At 39.7% G+C, this 22,857-nt stretch overlaps 1 protein-coding gene across 5 annotated transcripts; it reads left to right on the top strand.

Annotated features, from left to right (window-relative positions):
• Positions 1-1,951: 1,951 nt before the first annotated feature.
• Positions 1,952-20,879, top strand: LOC114285292 (disease resistance protein RGA2). Of its 5 annotated transcripts, none has more exons than XR_014343080.1 (5): positions 1,952-4,319; positions 4,452-4,634; positions 19,249-19,327; positions 19,405-19,545; positions 20,470-20,879. XR_014343080.1 is itself a non-coding variant. In XM_082893199.1 (2 exons), exon 1 carries the CDS (start codon positions 2,056-2,058, stop codon positions 4,309-4,311), a length of 2,256 nt encoding a protein of 751 aa, XP_082749325.1. In that variant the 5' UTR covers positions 1,952-2,055; the 3' UTR covers positions 4,312-4,319; positions 4,452-4,725. The 5 variants fall into 5 exon arrangements, 2 of the variants coding, with proteins under 2 accessions (XP_082749325.1, XP_082749324.1); XR_014343078.1 differs by having other exon boundaries at positions 1,952-4,352; XR_014343079.1 differs by lacking the exons at positions 19,249-19,327; positions 19,405-19,545 and having other exon boundaries at positions 1,952-4,352.
• The last annotated feature ends 1,978 nt before the right edge of the window (positions 20,880-22,857 follow it).

Here is a 22,857-nt window from a genome sequence, read left to right as displayed (position 1 = left end):
GTGGTTCACAACCACGTTTTAGCTTAGTTTGGGAATTCCGTCCAAACTAGGCCTAGTTTGGGAAATAGCTTGCTATTTTGCCTTAATTTGGGAAAAGCTCCTAAAATATGAATTATTTTCTGTGATTCTGAAAATTAAAAGTCATAATTTATTATTTAATAAAAAAAATAAAATTTCTAACTACTCTTGTATTTAACAATAAAATTATCTGAATTATTAATGTAAATATATATTTAACATGAACGGTTAATTGATTTGATAATTTATTAATAAGGTAAATTATACTTACACCTCTTGAGGTTTATGTTTAATGGAGTTTCTCCCCTCACATTCTGAAAATTACATTCACTTCCCTGAGATTTATAATCTCATTACAAATTACCTCTTTCTGTTAAGTGTACGTTAAGAACAAAACAAAATTACTGATGTTCTACCCTAAAATTTTCTAAATGACCATTTTGCCACTTTTCTTACCATTTCTTATTTTTATCATAATTACTATACTCTACAATCTTACATCATTAAATTCTACCTTAACATATTATTATTGAGTGATAATATACAAATATAAATTTTATACAGAATTTTCAAACATAATGATATAGTTTAATGGTGAGCTTTCACTTTAAAACAAAACACCCATAAAAATAATTTTATTTACAACAATATCACTACCAGATCATTTTTATGATATTTTTTGTATAATTTTTTTATACATGAATAGAATTTTCATTTTTATTTCAACCATCATTTTTCTTTCTTATCCATTCACTTGCATTTATTACAGTATTATCAAACAACACCATTCACGTAAAATCTAACCAACCACCCAATCAAACTTGAAAGTATAAAAATACAATACATATAGATACATTTATACAAAAATAACATCAACAAAAATGTACTCCACACCCTCATGGAATTTTCAAAAATAAAATTTTGAGTTTTTAATTTGTATGTTTATATTTTTTAATAATTTTTAAAAATATTTTAATTATTATTTTTTTTTACTTTTTAGATCCATTTAATCCAAATATACTTAAAAAATATATAATTTGTACAAAATTTTTTTAAAAAATTCATTGAATATAACACAATATGATAATTTATTGAATTTTTATATATTTTATATTTATTTGTACTGGTGAATTTTAAAAAAAATCACAAAATATTATACTTTTTTAAATATATTTAGATTAGGTGTATTTAAAAAATAAAAAATTTGCGTAAAATATTAAAAAAATACAATAAAAATTAAAAAAAATACAGAAAATAAAAAAAAACTCAATTTTCTAAGCAGTGAGTTAAACCAAATAAGATGATTGTTATTTCCCTTGAAATGACATGAACAAATACTGACAGGGGGTCAATGTAATTTTTTTAATGTGAGTGGAAATCTATATTAAACATAAACTTGAAAGGTATTAGTATAATTTACCCTTATTAAATAAAATGGTGATTCTATTTACACACCACTAATACTCTCAGTACACACCGTTAATAGATTAAATTTATATTCCAATAATATCCTTCAATGAAATGACCATTAAGGACATCATGGAGTGTATTCTATCTATTCAAAAATTTCATATTTAAAAACACAAAATACTCTTTACACACTATCATCCTTATTGGATTTAGGGTTTTAACATATAAATATTGTATTTCTTCATCATCTTTACCATTAGCATACATTTATGATATAATTCATTATCAATTAGCTCACTTCATTCTTTTATCTATTATACTTATTTTTTTAACTCAAAACGGTATTGCCTTTGAAGATTTAGGGTTTAAGAATATTGAAATAAATTAGTTTTAAAGATTTGCATACCATGGATGATATTGAGATGGTTGGCTCCGATACAAACATTGAAATGTTAGTTTATGACTTAACTTTGTGATTTTTTATTTATCTTATTCGTATGTTGGGAAAATAAAATAAATATTATCTGACAGATTGTTCCTAGGTTGACTCGAGTTATTTCTCAGCTAAAACTATTGCTTAATTTTCTTTGTTCTTCAACTTCTTGTTGGTCATCAAGAGATAAGAACATGGTAGAAACAATTCTTTTCAACTTAGCAAGTAAAATTCTGGGCAAGATAGGGCCCGGTGCAATCAGGGAAGTTGGCAAGGCATGGGGTGTTGAGCAGGAGCTGAACACACTCGAAGGCACCTTGTCCACCATCAAGGCTGTGCTCTTAGATGCGGAGAGATTGTACGGCCATGGCGGTTTTCCTCAGAATCAGGCGCATAACAATTACTCAATTGCGATGGGGGTATGGTTTGACAGACTCCAAGCTGCTTTTTATGATGCAGATAACCTGCTCGATGAATTGCACTACGAAGATTTACGACGTCAAGTGGTAAGCAAATTCTTTTCATTCGATTTCCCATTTAAATTTAAAATGGGTAGTAGAATCGAAAATATCAGAAAGAGATTAGACAAGATCGCGGATGATAGGACTAAGTTTCATCCCATTGTCACAACAACAACAACATCACAGCATAACGACGCCAGCACGTCACTCTCCTCCAATGTAAATGAGTCGGAATTTGTTGGAAGGGTCAATGACAGAGTAAAATTGTTACAACTTATAATGGCCCCAAGTGTTGACAATGGTGAGAACATGTTTGTCCTCCCCATTGTTGGCATTGCGGGTATTGGTAAGACAGCTCTCGTCAAATTGCTGTACAATCATGAAATTGTCGCCAAGCATTTTCAGTTGAGGATTTGGGTGAAGGTAGCACAAAGTTTTGATGTTAAAGATGTGATGCAAAAAATTGTTCAGCGCATAACTGATTCCCCCCCTTGTGCTGACCTCAATTCAAATCAGTTAAAGAATCTCCTTCAAGAAAAATTGCATAATACGAAATTTTTACTTGTCTTGGACAATTTATGTGATTGTGATCATCAAGATTGGTGTAAGTTGTATGACTTATTGAGATGTGGTGGTACCGTGGGAAGTAAGATCATAGTGACTACACGTAACATGTGGGTCGCTTTAGTTGTGGGCACGGTTCCCACATACAATTTAGAGAGTCTTTCAGATAAGGATTGCCTTGAATTGCTTTGGAAGTGGGCAGGTTGTCGTCAAAAATTGGGGGAAGAACATGCGAATGCGAAGCTCGCAGAAATTGCAAAGGAAATTGTGAAAAAGTGCCACGGATATCCTCGTGCAGCAAAGACTTTAGGCAGCAATTTGTTTATGGAGACTAATGAAAGTAAATGGTTAGAATTAAAAGAGAAACAACTATGGGAATTGGCACAAAAGAAACATGACATTTTGGTCGTGTTAAGATCGAGCTACGACACACAACCAACTGAGTTGAAACGCTGCTTCATATATTGTTCAATTTTTCCAAAGAACTATGAAATTGAAATTGATAAATTGATCCAGTTGTGGATGGCACAGGGGCTCATTCAATCATCTGGCCTAACTGGTGAGTTGGAAGATACTGGCACTGATTATTTGAATCAGTTATGTTCCATATTTTTCTTAGAAAAGACTGAAAAACAACATGGCAATCTATCAAACACGTGTAGAATGCCTGAGATCATCCATGATCTTGCAGTATATATGGCAAATGAAGAATGCTTAATTACAACAAATTATCGTTTTGGGCCGATTTCTGATAAGGTTAAGCATGTATCATTTCATGATTTTGATTGTTCAGCAGAAGAAGTCACAAAGTCATTGTTCGAACTAGAGAATCTGAGGACTGTTTTCTTTCCATTTCAAGGACTGGGAGCTGGTGACAAAGGCTTTGTTAACAGATGCATCTCAAAGTTCAAGTATCTGTATGTGCTTGATTTGAGTAACTCATGTTTTCAGGTGTTGCCACATTCCATTGGTAATTTGAAGCATTTGAGATATTTTGACATCAGTGGGAATGCAAATATCGAGACACTCCCTAACGCCGTTTGCAAACTGTACAATTTGCAAACTTTGAGATTCAGGTGTTGTGTGAAAATTCGAAAGTTACCCAAAAACATAGGGAACTTAATCAGTCTTAGGCATTTGTACTTGACCACACAACAAAGTTGCTTGCCAGAGAGACAAATCCAACGCTTGACCTCTCTCCGATCCTTTCAGATTACAGGATGTGGAAACCTTAAATCTTTGCCTGAAGGAATGCAACTCCTCGTCAAACTCAAAACAGTGACTATTGCAGCTTGTCCCAATTTGACCTCTCTGCCAAGTACCATGAAGAACCTGGCCAAGTTGACGAATCTTGAGATTAGCAATTGTCCGAATCTTGACTTGGCAGGGTGGGAGGACTTTACATGCCTTAGGAGCCTTCAATAAATTGAAGGGTACAAGATTTTATGAGTTTGTGGCTCTCCCAGGTGAATCAATTTCTTTGTACTCAAAAGTATTGCTTATATATATTTTTTTGTGTCTAGCATTAACTGCTTCTCCTGATGGGCTTCTTGACATTGTCTTAGTGCATGCAATGGAAATTTCATATCAGTAAGAGAACCGTGAAGTGTGAAGTGACGGGCGTTCGATGGAAAACCAACCGATGAATGGCTTGTATCTAAAGGGGAGGAGGAAGGAGTTGTTATCTCCATCAGAAGCTCTTGAACTTAGCTGCAGTTAGGATTCTGCTATTAATGTTGTTTTGTTGGGTATGTTATCTATGTAATGTTGTTGTGGACTACTGTTCTAAACATTGTGTTTCTCATTATTGTTGTTATATATCTACTGTTTTTTAGTAAATGGTCCTAATGGCTTTGAATTGTCCCATCTCTGCCTCCTTAGTTTAACTAATGTTTTACATATTAGCCTGTTGTAACTAATATTAGACCCGGCTTTGAAATGTAGTTAACAGCAAATTCTGCCACATCACGCCCACCAAATTTTACTGCATTTCTGTGTTTCCAAATAGCCCAAACCACAACAAACAGGTCTTCTATATGCACAGAATCTAATCACATAATCAGATATAACTCTCTCATATGGAGTGAGATTCAAACATTTAATGGGTCAAAGTCACACACCGCTCCTCTATTCTTTAGAAAATTTCCAAAACTAAAGAGGCAAAATAACAATCCAGCAAGCAATGTATATTCAGGAGCTCCATTTCATTATTACATACCTCGCAAACACTATTTGAGATAAAACCTTTGACAAGGTAAAAAGCTTCTAAACACAACTCTCAGAAAATTTATTTTTTAATTGATATAATTTTGGATATATGAAATTCATTAGTTTAAGAGATTCTGAGGGAAAAACAAAATATTGGGTCAGGGAAAATTTCACTTTGCACCTCTGTACTTTACACCAAATCTTACTTTAGCCAAAACTACAACTAAATTCGACACGGCTATTGTTTGTCATGGATGCCTTGAACTAAACTACGCTAAATTTTGACATGGGTGGCTTGCTAAATATTTTATTTGAGTTAGGTATCCTTTTTTTCATTTTTTAATGGCTTTATATAGCTACAGATGACCATTGGTTCAGTGGTTAAGACTTGGCCTAATAACCTCGAGGTTATGGGTTCAATTCTTGCGACCACCACTTTGTGCACTATGCCAAAGGTTAGGTGTGTACTCAATATGATCCCTCCCAAACACACATTAATGTGTACTAATTAAGCGTTGTATTTTTTTTTATATATATATATATATAGCTACGGGAACCTCCTGATTGTTAGGAGCAGCCGGCTGATTCTCCACAATTGGTTAGTGGAATGTTAGGTTAGCTCTTAAAAGTGCAAGTGTCCTATGATAGCCACCTGGCCCAAGCATCTATAGTGTATCCCCCAAGAAATGGAAGTGGTTATTCTACATTAACCCTCAGTTGTTTGATCAAAAGGTAGTGAGATTTCAAATGTGATGAATGAATGCTATGTGTCCAATCCGGGAGTAGCTCTCCTCAAAACTCCATCTCCTCCATGACCCTCAAGACTCCATTTTGTAGGAACAAGCAGCCAGTGACCTTCATAGACTAATCTCTCTTCTTGAAAGCAATCACACGATAAGGGTCAACAGTATGACTCACCAGACAAACCAAGTGGTGGCAATGTTAAAGAATTAAGACAAGTTTGTCACCGCCTATCCTCAGAGGAAGAAAAGGGTAAAAAAGGAAACTCCTTGGATCATTACCTCATTTTGTAAGTCCTCTGCATTTGTGTTTCCTATGACATATTTTATTTCCATGGACTTGGATTTCTGTTATGAAACTTAATTTATTACCTAAATTTTGATTGCATAGTGATATATTTTATAATTTTGTACTGTTTTCTGTAGTTTCTAATAAGTTGTGCCTGATGTATCTACATTTTTCATATTTGATTTTCACACATTTTGATGAATTTTAGCATTTTGGAATTAGGCTTGAAAAGTTCCTCATTTTGCCCCAATATTTAAGGTTATCTTTTCATTCATTTTCAGATCATATTTTAATGTGTGTTAGTTGCAAATGATGTTTCATCAACCATTTCTAAGTTATTATTGAACAAAAATTATAGTCCTCTCTCTGTGATAAAGAAGTGGATACCAGGGTGAATATCCATATTTGACTTAGTTATGAGGAATATGAGTCTTGATGTTTCCGGCATTGAACGAACGTGGCCCACGACGGCGGATTTTGTTCCTTGGCGGTTGATCTTTTGAGTTTGAGAAGGTTTTGGTGGAGTTGCCTAGACGCTTTGGTGTGTCGATTGTGGAGAGGGGACTTGGGCTTCGTCGGGCTGTGGTGGTGTATGGTCATGATGTACGTTGGATGGTGGCGTGAATGCGGTTGGCCTCGCAAGACCCAGGTAACTTGCAGTTTTTGGGTCGTCTCACCAGGGGTAGTCACACTGTGGCTGTATGGGTTCGTGGCAAGGAAAGTGGTGGTTCGTCTTTTCAAATAGTGGTGACGGCAGGGAAGAGGCGAGAGCAAATCTTCATTCCTATGTCGGATTTTGGAGATGGGTGGGAAGGAGTGCCCTGGTCCTTGAAGGTTTTGGGCTGCATAATGGTGGTCCAATGCAGGGTAAGAAAGGGTCCAGACTTGGTCCATCGCAATCAGCTATGTGGGGAGTGACTGAAGGGGTTAAGGAAGTACGGGGTGCAACAGAGGTGGAATGGTTCCGTCTGTTGGACAGGTCGCTTGTTGGTGGAGTGGGGGAGATGGGTGGCAAGGGGATGAGTTTTGCCGCTGTGTCCGATTAGGTAAATCGATGGTGGAAGACATTGGGGAAGGTGGAGGTGCGTCCGTTAGGAGGCCAGGTGTTCCTATTTGTTTTGCCAAACCGACGTGAGGCAGAGGTGTTGCTGCGCCGGCTATGGATTACTGATGGGAGGGATCTAGTGTTGGAATGGTGGTCACCTCTAACACTCTGCACCTCAAAAGCTACAACCTTGACGGCGAAGAGTGTTTGGATTTGGGTGATGGGGGTGCCCATCCACCTTCGCGGGGAAGATGTTTACCGTGTCATTGGTGATTGGTGTGGTGGTTATGTGGAAGCGGATGAGTCATCAGTGGATTTGGGCTATGTTCGACTACGAATCATAAGTTCTCACGGCACACTGACACGCATGGTCATCCGATGGGGTTTGTGGCAGTTTTCTTTACCTGTATGGGTGGAGAAGGGACCATTGGTGGAACCAACGGCGCCGGAGATGGTAGGCGGTGGAGGAGGTGGAACGAATAAGGATGGGCGAGAAGTGCTGCAATCAGATCGAAGGAAATGGCGGAAATTGGGGGTCAACGATTATCTGCAAAGATTTGGGGCGGCGAATGGGGATATGGGTGGACGGGGTAATTTGTTTGGTCCAACCCATATGGGCCTGGGTCAGGATTTTAATAGGGGAAAATAGGGGGGACGTTTGGGCTTTGCTAAGGCCCAAGCTAAGAGAAATGTGGGAATGCCCAAATAGAAGTGGGCCAAACAACAAGGGGTTCATTGAAGTGGGCCATCTCAAGCTGTCATTTTGAGCCCAAGGAGGGATGGAGGGGTTCAATTAGTGGAAGCCCAAGCGAATCCAGTTATCAGTCGGGTCTTCTCCACGCTGAAGGGTGGGTTTGGCCCTAGACCAGATGATGGGTCTTTGCCGGTGTTGCGCGACTCGATGGGCAATACCGGGAGGTTGCCAACTGGTCCACAGCCGTCGTCTGGTGTCGTTGACGATGCTCCTTCAGATTTAGAGGGGGTGGAGCAGTACATTGATGAGGCGACGGAGCAGTGGCCTAGTATAGCTGGCCTTTCGGAATTGCGACCGCAGTAGTATGAAGGTGAAGCAAGTCAATGGGCTAATATGACAGATGGGTTGGCCATGGTGGTCAGGCCTGAGGCAGGTTCCGATGAGGTGGCTGTGGAGAATGGTGCGAACTATGAGCTTGATCTTGAGAGAGATATTGTTGGGTCAGAAGATGATATACCGTTGCCAAAGGAGGTTTTTGCTTGGGTTTTGTCTGGAATTAATGAGGTAAGCCAATTATTGGGAGCCTCCTTTGAGGGCCATAAAGAGGTAGCATTGAGACTATTTTTGGCAATAGAGGAATCATGGAGAGGTGATGCTCCTCTTCAGCAAGGGATGGAGTCTGCTAGCCATAATGTCAAGAGTGCCAGGGAATTACGTAGGTTGGAATGTACTATTAATTATGATCGAACTAAGGGAGGTGGAGTGCGGGGTACCAGAAAAAGGCGCGGTTAGCCATTGTTGTTATCATGCGGTTAAAAATTTTGTCTTGGAATGTGCAAGGACTGAATGACAAGGGGAAGAGGGTTTTGGTGAAATCCGTCCTTAGAAGTGCAAAGGCAAATGTGGTGTGCCTTCAGGAAACTAAGATGGACTGTATTGAGGGGGCAATAGTTTGGGATCTTTGGGGTGGCCAATTTGTGGACTGGGACTTCCTTCCTGCACTAGGGGCAGCTGGGGGTGTTCTTTTGTGTTGGGATCAACGAGTGGTGGTAAAGGAGGATGTAGAACTGGGGGATTTTTCGTTGTCTTGCCTCTTTCGGTGTGTAGAGGATGATTTCAGATGGGCTTTCACAGGGGTATATAGCCCAGTTCGTGGAGTAGAGAGGCCAAGTTTTTGGGAGGAGCTACAGAGTATTGCTTATTGGTGGGGGGTTCTGTGGTGTGTGGGTGGGGATTTCAATGTGGTTCGGTGTCTGGAGGAGAAGTTGGGGGCTTCCTCAGGGAGGGGTCCAATGCGGCATTTTTCTTCATTCATTGATGAGATAGAATTGGTAGATTTTCCGCTTCAGGGTGGTGGTTTCACTTGGTCTGGGGGTGGAGCAGTGTCTCGAATTGATAGGTTTCTGGTCACAGGGGATTGGGAGGGGCATTTCTTTCAGACAATTCAATGGCGATTGCAACGTCTAACTTCGGATCATTGGCCAATCTTGCTGGATAGCGGGGGTATTAAGAGTGGGCCAACGCCTTTTCGGTTTGAGAACATGTGGTTACAATCTGAGGGCTTTGTGGAGATGGTTAAAGGCTGGTGGGTGACTTACAACGTGGCAGGGTTGCCTAGTTCACGATTAGCATAGAAATTGAAGCTCCTCAAGTTAGACTTGAAGAGATAGAATAGGGAGGTTTTTGGGCAATTGGAGGGGCAGAAGGCAAAAGTCTTAGTAGCTTTGCAGGCGCTGGAGGAGAAATAAGGTGGCGAGGTGTTGTCTGAGGCTGATATGGCTCACCGAGAGAAATTTCGGCAGGAATTTGGTCACATTGCTCACATGGAGGAGATGAGTTTCCGCTAGAAGTCTAGATGTCTATGGTTGAAGGATGGTGATCGTAACACAGAGTTTTTCCATCGTATGGCGAATGCTCACTGGCTGGTTAATCAGATTGGACGTATTCAAGTAAATGGGGTGGAATTTGTAAGATAAGAAGTTTTGAATATAACTGAAATATATTCCTTCCTCATATTTTTCGGAGTTCTTCTTCTTCATATTTTCTAAGTTGGTATCAGAGCAACAAAAAACACAGCAGCCCTAAAACCGTCATAGCCATGTCGGAAGTCACGTCCGGAACCACTTCAACCCCTGCCGCTGCCATTCCGGTGAAAACGTCCAACTCTCACTCTGTCCAAATCACCACCATCCGCCTAAATGGTGATAATTTTCTCCGCTGGTCACAATCTGTCCGGATGTATATCCGTGGGCAAGGAAAGATCGGTTACATCACTGGTGACAAGAAGGCTCCTGCTGTTAATGATCCGTTGTTCGACAATTGGGACGCTGAAAACTCCATGGTTATGACATGGTTAGTCAATTCCATGGAGGAGGATATAAGCTCTAATTACATGTGCTATACTACTGCACAAGAATTGTGGGATAATGTTAGTCAGATGTATTCTGACCTAGGAAATCAATCTCAAGTTTTCGAATTAACTTTGAAGTTGGGAGAGATTCGTCAAGGAGATGATTCCGTCACCAAATATTTCAATTCGTTGAAAAGGTTGTGGCAGGATCTTGACATCTTCAACACATACGAATGAAAATCGGTTGACGACTGCAACCACCACAAGAAAACTGTGGAAGACAGCCGTATTTACAAGTTTCTTGCCGGCCTCAACATTGAGTTCGATGAAGTGCGAGGAAGAATTATTGGCAGACCTCCTCTCCCATCCATTGGCGAAGTATTTGCTGAAGTCAGAAGGGAAGAGAGCCGAAGGAGCGTCATGCTTAAGAAAAAAGGTAATGGTGAATCAATTGAAATTTCTGCTTTAATTAGCGATGCTGCGGCCAACAAGGCTGCAAATTACCAGCGCAGGTTTGATGATAAGCCACGAGTCTGGTGTGATTTTTGCAACAAGCCTCGCCATACACGCGAAACGTGTTGGAAGATTCATGGCAAACCTGTCAACTGGAAAAGCAGCAAACAAGGAGAGAAGAATCGTGGCTTTCCTACCGCTAATGAAGCCGATTCAGGTCCCTTCAACAAAGAGCAGATTGATCAACTCTTAAAGCTGATAAAATCCAACTCCTCAACCGGTACTCCTAGTGTTTTGTTGGCACAAACAGGTAGAAATCCTAAAGCCTTCTCTTGCCTAAACTTCTCTCCGTGGATCATAGATTCCGGTGCCTCCGATCACATGACTAGTTTTTCCCATTTATTTAGTACCTATTTCCCTTGTTCTGGTCATGACAAAATCAGAATAGCCGATGGTAGTTTTTCACCTATTGCAGGAAAAGGATTTATTAAACTAACTGAGAAAATTAATCTCAATGCTGTTCTTCACGTCCCCAACTTAGCCTGTAACCTTTTGTCTGTCAGTAAACTATCTAAGGATTCTAATTGTCGTGTTACATTTTTTGAATCCCATTGTGAATTTCAGGACCAGAACTCGGGGATGATGATTGGGCGTGCTAGGATGCTTGAAGGTCTTTACTACTTTGATGAAGTACCTGTTAGTAATAAAAAAGCTCAGAGCTTTAATAGTACCAGTTCAATCTCTGTTCGAGAAAAAATAATGCTATGGCACTATAGGCTAGGACATCCTAGTTTTCTTTATCTGAAACATTTATTTCCAGAATTATTTAAAGGGATTGATTGTTCTTCTTTTCATTGTGAAAGTTGCATTTTTGCAAAATTTCATCGCTCTACTTATTTGCCAAAACCTTACCAGGCTTCAAAACCTTTTTATTTGATTCATAGTGATGTTTGGGGCCCTTCTAAAATCACTACTCTTTCTGGTAAAAGATGGTTTGTTACATTTATTGATGACCATACCCGCTTATGTTGGATTTATTTGATGAATAAAAAATCTGACGTGAAAAATTTATTCACAAATTTTTACAATATGATTGAAAACCAATTTCACACCAAAATTGGTATTTTACATTCTGATAATGGAACAGAATATTTCAATGAGCAGTTGGGTGAGTTTTTGAAAAAAAAATGGGATTTTTCATCAATCTACATGTCGGGATACCCCTCAACAAAATGGCATTGCAGAACGAAAAAATAAACATCTACTTGAAGTAGCACGTGCTATAATGTTTTACATGCATGTTCCTAAATATTTATGGGGTGAAGCAATTTTAACAGCCTCTTATTTGATAAACAGGATGCCTACAAAGGTGTTAACATACAAAACACCTTTTGATTGTCTCAAAACTTTTTTTCCTGACACGAAATTGTTTTCTGATTTACCCGCCAAAGTTTTTGGATGTACTGCCTATGTTCATGTTCCCAGTCAATTTCGTTCAAAACTTGACCCCCGTGCTATAAAATGTGTTTTTTTGGGTTATTCCTCAAACAAAAAGGGGTATAAGTGCTTCGATCCTCAAAACAAGAAATTTCATGTGAGTATGGATGTGTCATTTGTGGAAACAAAATCCTATTTCCCCAACACTTCTCTTCAGGGGGAGACAAGTGGAGTAGAAGACCGTTTTTGGGATATTTCTATCCCGCTCCCCAATGTCATTTATCCTACACAAAAATCACATCTGTCTGATAATGATCACTTAGGAGAACCAAGTTCTATGGTGCCTAGTCAAGAAGATTCTTGTTTAGGGGGAGAAGTACTACAAAATGATCTAAATCCTGAGCTTCAGGTTTATACTAGGAAGCGATTTCATCTGAGGAATAATGACCCGAATGTCCATCCTAATGACCCGAATGTCCACCCGAGTTCTGGCATCGAAATTTTAGGTAATCCTATTCCTTCTATTTCCGACCTTGATGTACCTATAGCAATTAGGAAAGGTGTCCGAAATTGCATTAAACATCCTATTGCAAATTACCTCTCCTATCAAAGACTGTCTAAAAACCATAGAGCTTTCACATCTAGGATTTCACACTTGTTTGTTCCAAGGAATATACAGGAAGCATTGGATGATCCGAATTGGAAATTAGCAGTCATGGAGGAGATGAATGCTTTAAGGAGAAGTGGTACTTGGGAGATAGTTGATCTACCCAAAGACAAGAAAACAGTTGGGTGTAAATGGGTGTTTACGATAAAATGTAACGCAGATGGAAGCGTTGAGAGATACAAGGCGAGACTGGTAACTAAAGGCTTCACTCAAACTTATGGGATCGACTATCAGGAGACGTTTGCTCCTGTTGCTAAAATAAATTCCATCAGAGTACTGTTATCTCTTGCAGTAAATTCAGATTGGCCTCTACATCAACTTGACATTAAAAATGCATTTCTCAATGGTGATCTTGAAGAGGAGGTGTTCATGAGCCTACCGCCGGGATTTGAGCAGAGACTTGGAAGTGACAGAGTATGCAGATTGAACAAGTCATTATACGGACTCAAACAATCACCAAGAGCGTGGTTTGAACGCTTTGGGAAGGCAGTTATCAGTTGTGGCTTCTCGCAGAGTCAAGCAGATCACACAATATTTTATAAACATTCAAAAAACAGTAAAATTGCAATTTTGATTGTTTATGTTGATGACATCATTTTAACTGGTAATGATGAAGCAGAGTTAGCAGCCCTCAAAGAGAAACTCGCAAAAGAATTTCACATTAAGGATCTGGGAGCCCTCAAGTATTTCCTCGGAATGGAATTTGCAAGATCCAAGGAAGGTATATTCGTTAATCAGAGAAAATATGTTCTTGATCTCCTTGGAGAAACAGGTATGCTTGGTTGTAAGATGGCGGAGACTCCGATCGAGCCTAACTTGAAGCTACAAGCTGCTAAGGCTGAAGAAGTCAAAGAGAGAGAACAATATCAGCGACTTGTAGGGAAATTGATTTACTTGTCTCATACGCGGCCTGATATTGCCTTTGCAGTCAGCATGGTAAGTCAGTTCATGCACTCACCAGGGGCAGAGCACTTTGAGGCCGTTTATAAGATCTTAAGATATTTGAAAGGAACTCCAGGGAGAGGCTTACTATTCAAGAAACATGGACATCTTCAAGTTGAAGTATACACAGATGCAGACTGGGCAGGAAGTGTTACAGACAGGAGATCAACATCCGGATACTGCTCCTTTGTAGGTGGGAACCTAGTTACTTGGCGGAGTAAAAAACAGAATGTGGTAGCTAGAAGTAGTGCAGAAGCAGAGTTCAGAGCTGTTGCCCATGGAATCTGTGAAGTAATGTGGATTAAAAGAATTCTTGAAGAATTAAAGCTTTCTCACCCGACACCTATGAAGGTCTATTGTGACAACAAAGCAGCTATATCTATAGCTCATAATCCAGTTCTACATGATCGCACCAAACATATAGAAGTGGATAAACATTTCATCAAGGAGAAAATCAATGCTGGCATAATCTGTATGACCTACCTTCCAACAGGTGAACAATTAGCTGATGTGCTAACGAAGGGACTACACAAGAAGCAATTTGATAAGCTGACTAGCAAGCTAGCTATGGAAGATATCTTCAAACCAGCTTGAGGGGGAGTGCTGGAAATTGTGTTCATGCATATAATATGATAGTGGTGTTGGTGGTAGATAGTGGTATGTATAGAATATGATAGTTGTGTTGGTTGTAGATAGTGGCATGTATAGAATATGATAGTGGTGTTGGTGGTAGATAGTGGCATGTATATAATATGATAGTGGTAGATAGTGGTAATATATAATATGTAAGTGGCATATAATGGGTTATGATGATGTTTGTAATATCTCCTATATAAGGAGTGTCATTTGGTCTTGTAAGATAAGAAGTTTTGAATATAACTGAAATATATTCCTTCTTCCTCATATTTTTCGGAGTTCTTCTTCTTCATATTTTCTAAGTGAATTTTTGTTCTCGGAGGAGGTCAAGGCAAGTATTGTGGGTTTCTATGAGCATTTGTTTCGATTCGTAGGGTAGGGGTGGCGATCGGGTTTGGATGGGGTAAGTTTTTATGTTATTTTTGAAGAAGATTGTACTTTACTAAAAAGGCCATTTACAGAAGAGGAGGTGTTTAAGGCTTTGCAAAGTATGCTTGGGGATAAGGCGCCTGGTCTCGATGGGTTCACTATTTCCTTTTTCAACAGTGTTGGGGGGTGGTAAAGTCGAAGGTGCTAGCTATGTTTGAGTAGTTCCATCAGTCAGACGAATTTGAGAAAAGCCTTAATGCTACATTTATTGCCTTGATTCCGAAGAACGATGGGGGGGGGCAGGATATTAGAGATTTTCGGCCTATTAGTCTTCTGGGGAGTGTGTATAAGGTGTTGGCTAAAGTTTTGGCAAATCGTTTGCGCGGAGTGTTGGTAGGGGTGGTATCGGAATCCCAGAATGCTTTTGTGGGGGGTAAGCAAATCTTGGATACGGTGCTTGTGGCGAATGAATGTGTGGACTCGCGGTTGTGTCAAGGGAATGAGGGGATTATTTGTAAATCAGATATTGAGAAGGCCTACGATAATGTGAATTGGGAGTTTTTGATGTATTTGTTGGAAAGGATGCGATTTGGGGAGAAATGGTGGCATTGGATTCAGTTTTACATTTCTACTGTGCGAATGTCGGTCTTGGTTAATGGTTCCCCGGCAGGGTTTTTCCCGACTCATCGCGGGCTGCGGCATGGTGATCCTCTATCTCCTTTGTTGTTTATTCTGGTTATGGAGACTTTGGGGCGTTTGTTGGCTAGGGCGGTGCAAGCAGGTTTGTTGAATGGATTTGAGGTAGGAGTGGCTCCAAGGGATGTGATGGTGTCTCATTTGTTTTATGCAGATGACGCGCTTATTTTCTGTGATACGGAGGAGGCCCAGATTGGGCATTTGAGATATGTGTTGTTGTGTTTTGAGGCAATGTCCGGGCTTCGGGTGAATTTAGCAAAATCATAATTGATTCTAGTAGGGAAGGTGGCGAGGTCTTCGGTTCTGGCAGCCATTTTGGGGTGCAAAGTGGTCTCCTTACCTGTGACATATTTGGGGTTGCCTTTGGGGGCGTCCTTTAAAGCGACAGCGATATGGGAAGGGGTGGTGGATCGGGTGCGAAGACGGTTGGCAGGTTGGCAACAACAGTATTTGTCTAAGGGAGGACGACTTATGTTGATTAGAAGTGTTTTTGTCGAGTATTCTGACTTATTTTATGTCTGTTCATGTGATCCTGGTCTCTGTAGCGAGGCGGATTGAGTAGCTGCAGAGGGACTTTTTGTGGGGTGATGGGGGTGAGGGTGGTCATTATCACTTGGTGTCTTGGGATCGGATTTGTATGTCTAAGGAGCAAGGGGGCTTGGGGGTTCGGAGGTTGGTCCTGTTTAATTTGGCCTTATTAGGGAAGTGGCTGTGGCGTTTTGTCGAGGAGAGGGAGCATCTTTGGAGGCGGGTGGTGGTTGCTAAGTTTGGTGTGGGTACGGGGGAGTGGTGCTCGGGACGGGTGGGTCATTCTCATGGCTATGGGTTATGGAAAGGGATTTGGCTGGGTCGGGAGGCGTTCTGGCAGCGAGTGAGGTTTAAAATTGGTGTGGGGGATAGAGTTCGGCTTTAGCGGGATAAGTGGTGTGGAGACTTGTCTTTTGAGTTTCGATTTCCTTTGATCTTTGCTATTGCTGCTAATTCTGAGGTGTTAGTGGGTGCTGTGAGGGTTGGGGAGAGGCAGTTGAGGGTGTGGAACGTGCTGTTGCGTCGTGATGTCCAAGATTGGGAGCTAGATCAATTAGTGGACCTCCTTGGCTTTTTATATGGTTTACATCTTGGACAGGCGGATAACGATGCCTTGGTTTGGGATTGTCCTACGGCCAAAGGTATTTTCACGGTGTCCTCGTTCTATGGGGCGCTTGTTCAGGATAAATATGTTTTGATGGCACCTTGGTTTATCCGTGGAAAAGTGTTTGGGTGCTGGGCACGCCATCCAAGGTTGCCTTCTTTGTGTGGACGGCGAGTTTGAGTCGTATCTTGACCATTGATAATTTGATTCTTCGTGGGCATATTTTGGTGAATTGGTGCTGCTTGTGCGGTCGGGCAACAAAATCGGTTGATCATTTGCTTATTCATTGTTCAGTCTCTTCTCGTCTTTGGATGCTTGTGGTGGCAATTTTTGGGATGGTTTGGGTTCAACCGGATTCCTTGTTCGCAGTTTTGCAAAGTTGGGTAGGGGGGAGGGTGGGGAAAAGGCGTCGAAAGGCTTGGATTCTTGCCTTGCACTGTTTACTGTGGTTGATTTGGCTGGAGCGTAATAGGCGGGTGTTTCACAAGGTGGCTCATTCCATCTCTTGGTTAGAGAGGCGGCTTCTTACTGTTTTGTATAGTTGGGTGGCAGGATTAGTAGATTCAGATGTGTTGGCTTTTGTAAAAATTTATGTATTATTGATTGATGTTTATTATTGTTGAATTATTGAATGCTACAATGATTCCTATATATAGAAGAGTAGGTGGTAGTAGGTGGTAGGTGGAGTAGGTGAAGTGGAGGTGGTAGTGGTGTAGTGGGTTTAGTGAAGTAGGTGAGGTGGTAGTGGTGTAGTGGGTTAGGTTTAGTGGATGAAGTAGGTGATAGGTTTTAACAGCCCCCCGCAAACTCAAGGGGGATAGGAACCAACCAACTTGAGTTTGAAGAGAGGAACAAAACAAGAAAATACATAAAAATAAAAAAGGATAGGTGACACTGTATGGTCGTGTCAGACCATTGGTGAAGACACTGGATGGTGGTGTCATAACGTTGTAGAGGACACTGTATGGGGGTGTCATAACGTTGTAGAGGACACTGTATGGTGGTGTCATAACGTTGTAGAGGACACTGTATGGGGGTGTCATAACGTTGTAGAGGACACTGTATGGTGATGTCATAACGGTGTAGAGGACACTGGATGACGGTGTCAGACCGATGTAGAAGACAGTTTATGGGGTCATGTCGGACCGTTGTAGAAAACAGTTTATGGGGTCATGTCGGACCGTTGTAGCAGACAATGTTGTGACAGTTTACGGAGTCTTGCTGGACCCTTGTAAAAACTAACCGGAATCAATGTCGGGACCGTTTACAGAGTCTTGTCGGACCCATAAAGGAGCTAACCGGAATCAATGTAGGGACAGTTTACAAAGTCTTGTCGGACTCATGAAGGAGCTAACCGGAATCAATGTCGGGACAGTTTACAGAGTCTTGTCGGACCCATGAAGGAGCTTGTGCTTTTGATAGTTACACATTACCCAAGCTGTATGTGAAGATGCATGTTACTGTCTTACACTTCTGCAGGCTTGGTATTCTTTGTGGGGCACTTGCAACACGTGACATTGAAAATTGTATTCGAAAATGATGACATCTCCAACATGAAACGTCTTGGAAGCAGCCCAGGCCTTGTAATCAATATTCCCAATGATGGTTCAACCAGCGGAGTCCCCAACCTTGTACACTGCTGCCATTGAAACCTTCAAGCCAGCAAACATGGCTACCAACAACAGAGCCACAGCTCTACACCCCACACCCAAATCCATGGCTAAGAGAGAGAGAGCAAATCGGGAAAAAAAACAGCAGTGACGAGCAGAAAAGCAGCGCCAGAAACGCCAACGACGACGACGAGTAAGAGTACAATCACGGATATGTGAGAGGCGAGGTGAACGGCGATAGAGGCTAGACGATGATGCGGGTGCCGCCGCCGACATAGCGGAGGAGGGGTGTAAGAAAATGTTGAAGAAGTCAAGGTATGTGTAGAAAATAAGCGGAATAGGTTGAGGTCCGGCGGGCGGCCAAGGCGAGGTTGCCGCCCGCCGGTGAAGCGAGAAATACTAAGGTCTTAACCTTGCTCTGATACCATGTAAAAATTTATGTATTTTACAGATTTTGTGGAGAATTTGATTTGTTAGTTTCGTTGGTCTCTTGTGGCCGTTTTTGTATTCTTTGCCCCTTCTTGATGCTTTATCTATAAAGTTTGGTTATTTATAAAAAAAATTTATTGAACAAAAAAAAAATAAAAAATGCCAGGTGTACAAATTTAATTCTAGCCGGGCCAGCAGCGTGGGATGGTCCTAAATCTAATTTTTTTCTAATCTCTATATTCAGTTATCTGCATATGATATCAGTTTCTTTTTGTATAATATAAATTATGTACTACGTATTTGTGGTTGCTCCCCTTTTGGCACTATTAGTTAGCAAACTTTATTTATATAACTTATCCCAAAAAAAAAAAAAAAAGTGCTAAAATATGCAAACTATGCATGTAAATTTGACAAGTAGTTCATTTTTCTTCTAGGAAACATGAGCACATACAATTAGAACTTACACAGAAAACTGGAATTGACCTTCTACTGTATATTTCGTCTAAAATGTTGCTGTCTCTTTCAACCCTTAACCTGATGATTCCCGTTGTATCCAAGTGGAGTTGTCATGTTACTTTTGTGAGATTGAAGTTGTTGAGGCTACTATTGTGATTGTGACCTGATAACCCTGTATTTTAAGCTTCTAAAGCCATTCCTTACTTCAGGGGAATTAAACCGTCTGATGCAGCATCCAAAATCAAAAAGGCATACCGGAAAGCTGCACTGAGACATCATCCAGACAAGGTCTTTGGATTTCTGCAGTTATTTACTATCACTCTGTCATCCTTGTCATTCTTTTTTATGAGTTTATTTTAATATAGGCTGGTCAGTTCCTGGCAAGAAGTGAGAATGGAGATGATGGACAACTCTGGAAGGAAATAGCTCATGAAGTCCACAAGGATGCTGACAGACTTTTTAAAGTGATCGGAGAGGCATATGCTATACTTCTAGATCCGACCAAGGTACGCTATTAGTAAGATATGTTTAAATTGATGAGGTTTTCTGTGAGATGTGGGTCGGGAACCTCTAGTTGTTTTAGCATATTGTGTTTTTAAACTGATGAGCTTATTGCGTTTTTTCATAATAATGTGTAGTGATCTTGATCTACATGTTTTGGTCTTTCATTCTATTGAATTGTCTTAAATACATAAATTTATAAAAACTACAATTCAAACTGAAATAATTGGATTATTATCCTCTCCATTCGTGTCCTTTCAATCTTGTGAATCTCACACAGTTTCAAACGGAAATAACTGGATCATTAATGTCCTCTCCATTTGTTTCCTTTCAATCTCATGAATCTCACACACCATCAGATATAACATACATGAGGTATAAACGCTAATCTGACTACTCAAAGCTTTAATACGTCCATGCTATATACTTGACTCATGAATAATAGATGGGATCTGGGGATAAATGTTTCCTGGTAAACATTCTTATGGTAGAAAGAATGGTCATAACTCAATGATTTTGTAGATTGGACAGCCTAATGTTGATTTCTTGACAGATTCTGTGGAATACCAAAGAAATTCTTCAAATCAGAAGGATAAAAATAAGGGATAACTTTTGCCTTTTGATCTGTTTTCTGATACTTGTCTTGTAGTGGGCATTACTGCCCCGTTAAAAGACCAGCTAATGCACTATCTAAAAACTACTAGCTGCAGTACAAAAACTATTTCTGCTAGGACTAAAAGGCTGTGTTTTCTTTAGCTTGGTTCAAATTACATTCTTGAGTTTGAGGCTTATCTGCAATTTGTACCTTGTAACAAAAGATTGTCATGATCATTGTGCTGAGTATAATAAAAGTAGTTATGATACTATCTCTTGATTTGTTTCTGTTCTATATGAGTTGCTGAATATTAATTATCATTTTCAATTTTCAGCGATCACAGTATGATCTTCATGAGGAATTGAGGAATGCCCAGAAGGAGAGCAATGGAAGTAGAGCTTCTAGAGGACCTTCTGATGATTACAGCTCTCCATTTGATGGCAGTGCAAACAGGCAATATTGGAAGCAGTCTTGGAAGACATGGGAACTCGCGTTCTCAATTTTGAGAAGCTGTAGAAAAGGTAAAGTTATACTTACATCTGGAAGCTAGCTAGTTGAAATCAAGAAAAATCAGATTAACCGACATACATTACAAGTTCCATGGAGTATTGGTGGGAGGGGGTTGGTGGCTGGTTACTGGTCTGGGAAGACATTGATGACCCAAGATTATTCTAATGAGAAGTGAAGTGAAGTGGTGGCCATGCTCTTGTTTTTTCTGAGGATACCTTTATGAAGAAATTTCAAGAGAGGGAGGGAGGGAGGGAGGGAGGGAGGGAGGGAAGATATATTTATGTTTTTTGGTTCCAACTTCAATGGTGAATTTCTACATATGCCAACCCCAAAAAAGATTTATTTTGTGAAAGTGGGTTGGCAAAGGGATGTTTATACGAAGTTGTGTTATTACATTTGTTTTGTTTTTGGTCGGAATATTTTTTGGTTAATAGATTCTTCAAATTGGTTATTAAGTGAGGGCCATTTGCATGTAGTAGTCTTGCAGTAGTTTGATACTGAGGGTAAGATGTTAATATGTTTTGAATGTGCTAGTATTAGATATATTGTATGAGTAATGAAAGGAATGAATTCATTTTGTAGAGATTTTCTATTAATGAGCCTTCTTGTTAATTGGAAACTTTGTTTTTGGTGCTACTAAAAATGGGTTTTCTACAGATAGAGTTTTGATAATAATTTGAATATATTAGCTTTCTTACTAATTAATTCCAGGATATAGTATTAAGGTTTTGACAGAGCTCCAAAAGTTGTAATATTTGGGTTCATCTGGGAGGGACATAGTTTGGTTTTTTTGGTGAACAGATCTTGAGTACTACTATCCTCTGTCTCGTAATTTTCCTGACATCAACGAATCGAAATTCTTTACTTCTGGTACACGTCTAGAATTGGTGGGAGTATTTATTTGGTTGTCTTAGAGCAGCGCTCCACAATATTTGGGTTGTGACGCTTGTTTTGTTATTTCTAAAAATATCAGCATAAAAATGATAGGTTCTTGTAGGTTTTTGACAGAATTAAAGTGCAAAAGCTAGCAAAAACAAACTTAATTTTGAGACTACTTTTTCTTAATTTTTATTGATCATTAAAGCACTTATTTATACAACTTATATAAACAGAAAAAGCATAAAGAATGCAGATAAATCTGCTGCAGTTACGTAATTGAAACTTCCAGAAAAATAGCAGAAGAATAGGTCAAGCCTAACAGACTTTGACAACTTCAATTCCACATTTGTTTTATTACATCTCAAACTTCAGCAGCTCCTGGGGCATCATTCAACAGTTCTACTAGTTAAATCAATAGTTATCAAGTTGAGTTGCCAAGGATGACCATATAATTAAGATTGCCCCTGTCCCCACTCTATTTTCTCCATTCATATTATTTAAGTCTTTGCGAGAAAATGTTTCAATTTCTCACATTCCTGTGGACCCATATGATGTTGATTGAAGTCTTTGGAAGAAAATGTTCAAGTGGGGAGGGTAATTACACAGTAATTTCAGAATATTATGTTATGTTGTTTATGTAGTGCTTCAAATTAATTACACAGTAATGTAGAAAATATTATGTGCAGAACAACACTAATCTATTTTTATTAGGTAATTAAGAAATAGTGGATGACTTGTCTAGTGTGTTTTGCAATTCTTCGTTTGTCAGGAGTAATAACACACAGAAAAAATACCCTAACAATTCGTCACTTGTCTTGTGTGATTCCCTAACAATTTTGTGGAAATACCCAAGTAATTACATGTTTCCTGTTCTCAGAAGAAAAAAAACCAGCCATTGAATGGCACCTTCAATAAATGAGTCAAGCTGACTGAGTTCTTCCATAACTATTTGCTCGTTCTTATTTGTTCTTCTTGATCAATAACATGGTTGAAACAATTCTTTACCACTTAGCAAGTGACAGGTGTTCGAGGGAAAACCAACCAATGAATGGCTTGTATCTAAAAGGGAGGAGGAAGGAGCTGTTATCTCCATCAGAAGCCCTTGAACTTAGCTGCATTTAGGATTCTGCTATTAATGTTGTTTTGTTGGGTATGTTATGTTAAAATCCACCTACTCTCCACCTACTTCACCCACTTAAACCTACTCCACTAAACCTAACCCTCCACCTACTTCACCCACTTAAACCTACTCCACTAAACCTAACCCACTACACCTACTCCACTAAACCTTCACCCACTTAAACTTACTCCACTAAACCTAACCCACTACACC

This window comes from Camellia sinensis, chromosome 10 (genome assembly GCF_055761805.1).
Source record: "Camellia sinensis isolate YWXY chromosome 10, ASM5576180v1, whole genome shotgun sequence".
NCBI classification, from domain to species: Eukaryota; Viridiplantae; Streptophyta; class Magnoliopsida; order Ericales; family Theaceae; genus Camellia; species Camellia sinensis.
This window is presented reverse-complemented; position numbering and strand designations above follow the sequence as displayed.

What these genes read in the sequence shown, in the direction of transcription:
- LOC114285292 (XM_082893199.1), top strand. Translation starts at nt 2,056, where the DNA reads ATGGTAGAAACAATTCTTTTCAACTTAGCAAGTAAAATTCTGGGCAAG.